General features: G+C 32.6%; 1 protein-coding gene and 1 long non-coding RNA gene across 2 annotated transcripts; one reads left to right on the top strand and one right to left on the bottom strand.

The window, feature by feature from the left end:
* Positions 1 to 2,493: 2,493 nt before the first annotated feature.
* Positions 2,494 to 4,713, top strand: LOC133179806 (uncharacterized). Its single transcript, XR_009720187.1, has 3 exons — positions 2,494 to 2,898; positions 3,809 to 3,975; positions 4,228 to 4,713. It is a non-coding gene; the product is annotated as an uncharacterized LOC133179806 (long non-coding RNA).
* A 1,749-nt stretch (positions 4,714 to 6,462) lies between these two features.
* On the bottom strand, positions 6,463 to 7,763 carry LOC133179673 (uncharacterized). Its single transcript, XM_061314372.1, has 3 exons — positions 7,175 to 7,763; positions 6,801 to 6,962; positions 6,463 to 6,683 (listed from the first exon to the last, which is right to left on the bottom strand). The coding sequence occupies exons 1-3, from the start codon at positions 7,752 to 7,754 to the stop codon at positions 6,463 to 6,465; spliced, it is 963 nt and encodes a 320-aa protein (XP_061170356.1). The 5' UTR covers positions 7,755 to 7,763.
* Between the last annotated feature and the right edge of the window lie 3,116 nt (positions 7,764 to 10,879).

The raw sequence follows: 10,879 nt of genomic DNA, 5'->3' as shown, positions 1-10,879 counted from the left end.
ATTAAGATTCTGAGTGAACTTATGTTAAACTGTACTTTAAAACAAACATAAATCGAGGATCCAATCACTGAATATCAAAAATCACTGTTTAACAAAATTTATCTTCCTAGTGAAAAGGGGGTCACAATAAACATATCCAAGTTCATCATATCACGTATCTGTCTAAAACTAAGTTCCACAAAGTGGCGGATCCATTAATTTTAGATCACGCGCATAGTAGTCCCACAAAATGACTTGTCGGTCGGAAAGAAAGGAACAGGAAGCTCAACCCTCTAATACAAAACCTGTTAACAAAAGATATAGTGATGTGAAAGTCATTTATTTTATAACATTAGTTCAAATAATAAAAAATATACATGAATAATCCCCCCCCCCCCCCGCAAAAGAAACAGACATTTACATGGAATTAATGAGAGGAATTATATTTGTCCTAGTGTTAAAATTCATAATAGTATGATAATAAATAATTATTACTGAAGTAAAATGTTAAAAACATGAAAGTGTACATACAGTGTTGTATTCCTTTGTAATTTTCACGGGCGATGGATCTGATCCAAACAGGGCATTAATTACGTCTCAAAGCCACCAGTGGTTGATGAAATCTTACGGCCAACTGCAATTAAATTGTTTTCTTCAATTCTTTTCCTTTGAATGACTGCTCCGTTTCATTTTCAACTTATTAAACTCAAACACATATTAGAATCGAAAATGGTCATTTATTAGCAAAATAACGATCAACTTTTTCATATACACAACATATGTACAATATGGAAAAATTTGTTTGTTTGTTTTATTATTGTTTAAAGTCCCTCTCGAGAATTTTTCACTCATATGGAGACATATGCTAAATAGTTATAGTTAAAATTGTGTCTGAATTAATTGTATACTATATTTTAATTTCATGTTCAAATTAATATCAATAAAAATACACAAACCAAGGATGTGCCAGTGTTTTCAGGCCCGCAAAATAAAATTTTAAATGATTTATACAAACATATGTTTAAACTGTACTGTGTTGAAATTTAACAAACCCATGGTTAGATTGCATACAGAAAATATGGTATAATGTGTGGTTTATCAATTGTATGGTACGAACAGGGTGTCAATATGAACAAGCATTCTGAGATTATTGCATTAGCAATACTAGTCCCCTACCGGCAAGTGTAATCTGGTTCCCGTTAAAAATTGAAAATGCCATAATTCCGTCAAAAATCAATGAAGCTGAACGAAATGCAAACTTGACCTATAACCCATCAAGGTTAAGTCACATACCAAAAATCAGCTCAATATCTGCAAGCGTTTAGAAAAAAATTACGGAAAACCCTGAAAAATTTAAAAGGTCGTAAATTCGTCAAAAATCATTGAAGCGGAACGAAATTCAAACTTGACTTGTAGCTTATCAAGATACAGTCACATACCAAAAATCAGCTCAATATCTGCAAGCGTTTAGAAAAAAGTGCGGAAAACCAAGTGGGACAGACTGACAGACAGACAGAGGGACAGAGACGGACGGACAGACTCAGAGGAAACCTATAGTCCCCTCCGGTTTCACTGGTAGGGAACTAATAATAAATGGATAGCTGCTAATGTAAAACAAATATTACAAGATCAATTTATTCAAAAGTGGTCTAGTAATTAATTCTTCAAAAGGACAGATTTACAGAATCTTCAAATAAAACTTCGGATTTGAAAATTATATTGATAAGTTACATGTATCTCCTAATTTTAGAAAAATATTTATAAGATTTCGTATCGCAAATCATCATCTACCAGTAGATCTGGAACATGGTATGTTATACCACTGTGTGATAGAATATGTACACTTTGTAATAATACTCAAATTGCTGATGAATTTCATTGTATCTTCGAATGTAAAACTTACGTTAATGTAAAAAAAACAATTACTTGGGCAATTATTATTCCCACAGACCGAGTGCTATTAAATTCATGTAACTAATGTCAACTCAAAACGAAAGAATGCTGAAAAACTATGTATGTTCATCCTTAAAATTGATGAAGTCTGTCTTCTTTGATATATTTTCCCCTCTCTTATTTATTTATTTAATCTTCTGTCATGTTTTTTGTTTTGTATATGTACCTCTGACCAGTTTTGTATATAATGTATATATGTTATTAATGTACCCCATGTACCAATATTTTGGTTTAGGTGAATAAACTGAACTTGATCTTGCATTTCACGCAGATTACAAATATGCTTACAAAACAAGAATGAAATGATGTATGGGTACTAGAAAATCTAAAATTTCTTCTTAATCCATGAAAAGGAAATTATACTTGCTGAGTAGAAGTTGATAATCCAGCCTTAATCCTTGTGCATGGCTTGTAAAATACATTATATATGAACAGCAAAGAAGAAGCGCACTTCTTGTCCATCAGCTGAATTCAAATTTTGACCTAGATAAGCTGCAGACAACTTTCTCTGTATCGCTGCCCAATCGTAACTACTCGGCCATTTCCGTGAACGATAAATAACCTCGTAAACAGAGAGGAGAAAACCTTCTTGAATTGTTTGCCGGAAGTAAATCCGCATATAGTTCTGAAACATGGAGGAGAGACTCGAATTTGCTCGAAATAAACTTGGAATTGAATTTTCACTAAAGGAAAAACAATTGGAAACTCTAAGAAATTTATGGGAGAGACGGGATGTTATAAGTGTGTTACCAACTGGTTACGGTAAAAGTGTCCTGTATCAATTACTTCCGTGGTTTTTACAAGGCGATAGAGAAAAAGCTGGAATCGTGATTGTCATTGCCCCCTTGACCTCGATTATTGTTGACCAGGTGTCATTTTCAATCTTCTAAGGGAATAAAGGCCCTATGCTTGAACTTTGAAGGAACTGGGTGTCGTTCCGCGGATGAGGAAGAAACTGTCTCGAAGGTATCAAAAACGTATATATAATAATTATAACATTAATCTGTACAGATCAGACTACAAGTCTCTATAACTTTTTCACAGGTCTGGTACATATCTTCATCATTTGTTTATATATGTACGGAGTCACACTGCGGAAAGTTAGCATCCCCCTACCCCCAGGATGTACAAAAAGCACTTTGATGCAGGGATTGTATATCTAAAGTAAAAAGCCAAAATTGAAAAGAAAACTTGTATTGAAAATGCTAAATAAAGCTACCTCAATTAGGTAATTAAAGCCATGGTAGGTAATTCAAGCTAGACTGTTTCAGATTGTCTGCGAGGAGATGCAATGGCCACCATTTCAGTCAAATAATTTCAAAGTTCTTAATATTTTCATGTACACTGTCATTTTTATGAAAAAAATGAGCAACAAAATCAGGCTGTCTTTTTCATAAATCATCTTTTTTGCCTTTTATTAGCAATGCCATATCAGCCTTTTTTATCTTGTATATGCACTATCATTTTTGGCTTTATTTCATTTGAATACAGAGACTTTAATAATGTTATTTAGGTCTGACTCGCTGGTGAACTGTTTCACAATAAAGTCTTTTTCATTGAAACTGTTTCATGATAAAGTCTATTTCATTGAAACCCTCTTTTTACAGAGATTTAACTATACTTAGACAATTCTTTTAAACTATCATAAAATTCTTAAAGTACAGATAGAAGATGGAAGAACTTCAGATATTGTGGAAGGATTTGTACTATAGTCAACACTGTGAATGAACACAAAACTCACCAGGATCATTTAATTGCAATCTTTTATACTCAGTGAGAATGCATTTAAATTCTGGTCATGGTGTATCAAATGCTTCAACTACCATTACCACTACCAAATAAAAGTATTAAAAAAATATTTGTTGTTGTTTTAAAGCTGGTCACAAAAGATATGCAGCGTATCATAGATGGTGATGTTGAGATCCTTTACAGTCATCCAGAAGCAATTTTTTCTAAAAAGATTGGTAGGATTCTGAGGTCAAAAGTCTTTCAGGAGTATGTTTGTTGTGTAACCATTGATGAGGTTCACATGATAGAGGAATGGTAAGGAAAGACAAAAAATCCAGTATTTAACATTCCATTAAAATGTATATATCAGTCTCTCATATGGTTAATGACTGTAAGATAAACGAAAAAAGTCAAAACATCTCACACAACTCCAGGACAGTCCTTCATTAAAATGATCCGAATCATCTAAAATCCTAGACACTCATCCACATTTGTTAGGTGACCAAATACTGTTCATCCTTTATAAGGCTTTGCATTGGTTTTTCCTTGAATGAAATATATTTACAGGGGTGAAGAATTCAGACCAAAGTTTAAAAAACTTGGAGACTTAACCTGTTTGTTTCCATCTGCGGCACATTTATCACTAACAGCAACAGCGACTGAAACCTCAATAGAAAGTCTTGGAAAAGTGCCAGTATATAAATCCAGTTATTATCAAAGCCAATCCTGACAGGCCAAATATTTTCCTAGAAAAGATTGTGCGACCTCCTAATATTAACAAAGTTAAAAAGTTAGACACAATTATTGAACCTCTGTGTGAGGAGCTGAAAGAGAAGAGGGAAAATTTCCCTGTGACTATTGTTTATGTCGAAAATTTAGAGTCGTTGGGTTACTTTTATCAGTATGTGAACTCTGAATTAAGGGAGCATCAGTATGTAGGTGAACCGAATCCAGAAAACCGAATCTTTGCACAATTCCACAAAGATTACACAGAGGCAATGAAAAGCCATGTGATAACAGAGTTAAAAAAAGAAAACCCTACTCTTCGTTTAGTATTTGCAACAGTTTCACTTGGTATGGGTTTGGATGCCAGGTGCATTACCAGGATCATCCACTGCAGGCCTCCTACGACACTTGAAAAATATCTTCAAGAAATCGGTAGAGCCGGTAGAAATGGAGCCCAGTGCACAGCAATACTGTATTTCAATAATAACGACATTGCCAAAAACAGAAAGGGACTAAGTGAAGAAGTCATCCAGTATTGCAAAAATTCTGAAACTTGCCTCAGACTTTTTATATTAAAGTACTTTGGATTTAACCAGTCATTATACTGCGGACCACCAAAAGATTGCTGCAGCAATTGAAGGAGTAAAAGTTTGACTTAAACTTATAAGGTAATTTATATTATTTTATAATTTATATTATTAAGGTGGTGAATGCAAATGACCTAAGCTCATTAACATAGATCTGAAATGTACAAGTACATACCTGATATACACAAAACTCAATCTTCCTCCTCTGCAGAAAATGCGTCTGACTCTTCGCCATTTTCTCGTTCTTCATCATGATCCTCATCATCTTCGGGTGGAATTGGAATGTCCCTCAGCAGCCTCGTAATGGTATTTTTTACTGTCACTTGAAATAGTGTTGGATCAAATGAGAAAGGCGATTTCTCAAAACCTTTGAATGAATTCAAACATCGATCCCTATGAATCCAGGGAGAGTTTTTCTTCAAAACGCTTATCATTGCCTGAATGTCCTCCTTAGATGATCTTTTCTTATGACTAGTTTTAATTTTTTTAATCAGTATCATATTGTCATAATTTTGAACTATATTTTGTATGACAGGAGCTGCTTTGGAAATGGCAACAATGGAATTTTCAGTCTTGTTTGCCCCTAAACCTCTAATTAAATCTTTTGATAACTTGACCTCACTTTCCTTATGCATATCTGCTGCCTTATTTTTTCCTTCACCTCCATGAACATTTACAAATGATGCTGCACGAACTCTTAAAGCAAAATCCGGGGGGTAGAGTGATTTCTGTTTTCAGAATATAATCTATGCACTCGGTGAAATATTTTGACAATGCTGAGTGAGAGTAAAAAAATGGAATCATTGTTTTCAAAATGATATTGGTTCTTGTTATATCACCTTCATGAATAGTGTCTTGAAATTGAAGAACTACAAAAATACCATTGGAGGTAATTCATAACAAAGTTATGAAGGTCGTCTTGATGGCCGTTGTCTTGATCTGTGCACTTTATGTAGAGTTCCACTCCATCGACATTCACTTTGCATCCTTCTCTCACTCTTGGTAAAGAAACTTTAATGTGGAAAGAGTTACTATTAATCAGGATAGGAATTGTCACTATTTGTTCAACAATATTTGAAAGAACATTGAAAGACTGTCCTCCAACTTGTACACATATGTTGACTTTGTTAGGATCCTTTGGAAAAGAAAATAAGATTTCTATTACCGATATTTAAAAATATTTGCTATATAAAGAGCATTTCAAAGTTAAATTTTTTTAAAATCATACCAACAATATCATACTGACCTGAGTTTTAAATGGAATATACAGGTCTGCTACAATTTCATTCAGCAAATCATCAAAAATGGCCTTTTTTCTTGTCAGATGAAGTTTGGCAATATTATCAGGAACAGCATCATGCACAGGTTTGTCAGACAAATTGGCCATATGAAACTTCTCCATTATGTAAGTCAGGAAGTATGAATGGCCCACAGAAGTGAAAAAATCTTCATGTGCCTATTTAGTAGTAAAAAATTATAATGCTGACAATTATCTTTGAATTGGAGATTCAATAATTTTATCACAGAGCAGAACAATTTTTCTAATGTGTAAAAATTTAAAAATTCCATCTGAATAAATCACTACCTTAAACCAATTTTTCACATTTCCATTTACATTTGTCCTTTGGATTTCTACTTTAAGGTTGGCCAAAGTTCCCACATCTCTCCCTTGGTTTAATTTCAAGAACTTCTTGCACATTTTCTGTAAAATAAAATGAGGTGTCTGAATAGAAATATGTTGTTTAAAATTTTAATTAATAATGCATATATTTAAACAGATTAGAATGAAATTTACAACTTAATTTTAGAGTTAAATAATTGGATGAAAGTCCTGTAAAGTGTGAAACAACTCAATGATGATGGGATTAAGTTGTTCCATCCGCTCCTGTATGGTGTGGCAACCAGCACGCAATGCTTTTGCACCTTGAAATCTTACTCTTGTTAACTGGTCCCCACCTACAGGAACTTGGAGTCCTTCTAACTCACTTGCTGTGAGAAATAAAGTGGATCAATTGATTCTAAATACTAGATTTACATTTATGTATAGTGATTTTTTTTTAAATGTCAATATAGTTGAATATACAGTTATTTGTTACAGGTACTTTACTCACTGTTTCCAGAATTATTTAAAATAAAGACTAAATCATGAATACTCTCTTTAATATGTTATTTATAGTTTGAAACAAGGAAATATATAATACCTCTACCTGCTTTTCTGTACCATTTGTTAATCCATTCAGTATATTCCTGTAGTATTTTGAGACAACCTTCATATGAACACTCATTGTTCAAGGACAAGGGCAGGGGATGTATTATTGAAGGCTTGGCCATTTCCTCCTGATAGAGATGGGGAATATGTCCAGGTATTACCTTTGAAAACCACTCAAATGCAGGAATATTTTCTGCCATGACCCTTCCGAGAAGAACTTTCAAACTGTCTTTGTAAACTGTTACTTCAGTGTCACTAAGAAAAAAGTTATTTATGTCAATATCTACATTTGGTGTAAACTCAGCAGGTGCCTCCGGAACAGCACAAATTTCCGGTATCACTCTATCCATTACAAAATTTGAAGCAAAGAAATGGTAATGCTTGTCTTTGTTGGTCATTCGTATATCATTGGTATTGACCCTTATGTCAAGATTATCGCCATTAAATTTGCCATTTTTTCCACTGCAAATGTCCTTGATTAAGTTTTCTTCAAGTGCTCCTCCTAGCTCCTTAATCAAATTTCTTTTTGACGAATCGGACATAGTAATGTGGACTTTATTGAGTCTCTGCATGAGCTACAAAGAATACAGCATAATAAATTATCAATTCTCATTTATTATACATTTACAGGAATGCATGCATTCTCCCAATTAGTGGATGTATTATATATATATATATATATATATATATATATATATATATATATATATATATTCTTTGTTTGCTTGTTGGTTTTGTGATTGTTTGAAAGATAGGGTATGTCAAACATTTTTTACCCAATTTCATTAAGTACCTTGTTATCTGCATGATATCGAATTGCTAAGGTTGAATACATTCTCTGTATTCCAGAGGCAAGGGGATCCCTGCTGTGAAGGATTATGCCATAAATGGTGGCCAGTGTTGCAATCTTTTTCTCTGAGGAATCAACTGTCCCTAAAGACATGGTTAAAATCTCAAAAAGAAGAGGGCAGTTTGCTTGCATTTCATTAACACATGCTGCAAAAATGTTGCACCCCTGCAGAATGTCTGCTCCTTTCTTGAGAAGGACACTTTTCCTCCCATAAATTAACTTGTCTAATTCTTTGTTGATTATTGTGGTACAATCACTGAAAATAAACCAAAAGGACAAATTTCAAAATTTCTAATCTTATAAAATGACAAAATTAAAAAAAAAAATATTAAATTACTGGTAAATAATGTGAATATTGTAATATATAAAATACATTTAAGTATTTTAAGAAAATTGTTAAAGTACTATTTTTATGTAAACAATCATTTATTAACTTACAAAATAATGAAAGTAATGTTTTATTAAAAATTAATTTTAAAGACATAAAAATTTTAAAGTAATGGGTTTCCAGGATTTGAACCTGGATGTTCTTAACTGAATGGCTGAAAACATGCCTTGATACCCAGTGTATTGAATAACAATAATATATATACTAGTATATATGTAGATATATATGTATACTACAAGTAACAACATGCCATATATGTTTTTCAATACAAACTGTTTCAACAATGGATCTCCATAAATTTGATAGTTCTATTTGACCATGTTTTCTCCTATGCTATAGCAGCATTCCATACATGTGATACCCTTCACTGGGAATAATCTGGAGAGATTTTTATGTGTTGAAATTCAAACAGCTGAAAAATAAATAACACATGCAAACTAAACTAAATTCAACAAATGCAGTGGTATATACAGATACAGCATAGATGATGCTCACAAAATTTATTTAAATGAAGGAAATTTCTAAAAATAACAACTTGACTGTATAACTATTTAACTGTATATACCACTGACCAGGAAGCATTTAACTTCATAAGCAGTCAACTTCAAAATAACAAGAAAAATTTAACGATAAATACTTTAAAGTGGAAATATCTTGACTTTGCCTTGCTGGTGCATAAAATAATCAGCGTTATCTGAGTAATTAAAATTACAAAAGCCTCATTTAAAAAAAAAATGATTAGAGAGTGTATAATTTAAAAATCATATTTTTTCACACTTTATCAACACCCATTAAGTGGATCAAATACAAAGCACACATGTCAAGATATTCACACATGAAATAAAGCATGGAAAATTACAAGCATTACTAAATAAATTACTAACCTTTCAAAAATTGGATTTGATATTTTTTTCAGCAAACTGTCAGCTATGTTGTCACAAAATTTCTCTGACACAGTCTGTAAATCCTCTGGAGTATATGAGTGATCAGTTGACACAAAATGAAGTTTACGGCATGCTTTGGTAGAACTCGAGTCAGACTCCTCTGCATCACTTGCTGAAACTTTTAACTTCTCCACAGACCTTTTCAAAATATGTTATAACTCACTCAGTTCAGTATATTAAATATATAGCCCTACACACTTATCATCAGTTAAGAGGTACAAGGTATAGGTGTCATTGCTTGTAAATACTTTATATGTTTATTAAAAATATCAGAGATAACTAATGAAATAACTATGTCCAGGATTAAGGTAAAAGAATGATATTATAAATTCTTTTTCTTACTTCACCAACTGATCTATAACACGACTCCTTTTCTTAGTCTGGCCCGATCTTAACTGCGAGGGTGGTGTTTTGGCAGGACTTTTACCAATATCTATGGGCGTGGTCGTTGTGGATGTTTCGGGCATATCACATTTACTTGTTTCACAAGCCTTTCTCACATTTTCAATAATGTTCGATATTAGAGACACAACTTTTAGACAATTATCACAAATATGTTTACTTTTGATTGGCGTTAAATCTACCTCATAATTCAATAACGAATTTATGGTCGATTCGGTTTTAAACAAAGCACACTTCTTGCTGGTAAAACAATAAAATTTACTTTTTGCTACTCCACAGCATACACACATCGGATAGCTGGGGGCCGCTATCTTTTCTACCATGTGACTGTAAATAGTGCGGTGATTTGCCGATTCCTACACAGTCTGCGTACGAGGTTATTTCTCTCTCGGAAAATGGCCGAGTAGTTACGAATGTATCGCTGCCCAGTAAGAAAATTGCATAACAAGGTTATCATGACCTTGAAACTGACCTGCTAAGCTAGAACCACTCCTTATCTGATGCGTTCAAGATAAATTTGGGGAGTGGATCTTAAGTAATGTAAACTGACCGGGGTTAATTGTTAGTGCGAAAATTGATATTAACCCTTTTGTGACGTGTTTATTTAATGTTTTTTTTTTATGTATATTGTGATAAAAAGGATTATAGTAATATATTTAATACGATTAACTTTTTTCTTTCATAAATGCAACAAAAGCATAATCTAATTCCAATAAGACTTCTTAATTAGATCCGCTCCGTATACATTCTGTGCAGAGTATACGGCGCGGATCTAAGAAGTCTAGTTTTAAATAGATTAAAATTAATTCGGAATAAATTATTATTTTCATTAATTCTATAATAACATGGAATTGCATTGAAGTGTTCGATAAGAATGTCATTATTTATAAAAAAAAAAAAAAACAAAAACCAAAAAAAACTTTTATCAAGCATAAAGAAGTTTCTTTTTTTTCATTAATGCAAAAACACTGCATTCACAATTAATTTGGAAATTAGCTTTTTTGAAACATGCAATTACAGTAAAGAGTTGAATGTAGATGTCATACTTCATATAAACTCGTATTAAACATTTTATTTCAGTACTGTAAGCACAATTGTTTTGAATAAAATTTA

The sequence above is a fragment of the Saccostrea echinata genome, unplaced genomic scaffold (assembly GCF_033153115.1).
Source record: "Saccostrea echinata isolate AGI-Se365-2 ecotype Australia unplaced genomic scaffold, CSIRO_AGI_Sech_v1 ptg000005l, whole genome shotgun sequence".
Classification (NCBI taxonomy): domain Eukaryota; kingdom Metazoa; phylum Mollusca; class Bivalvia; order Ostreida; family Ostreidae; genus Saccostrea; species Saccostrea echinata.
This window is presented reverse-complemented; position numbering and strand designations above follow the sequence as displayed.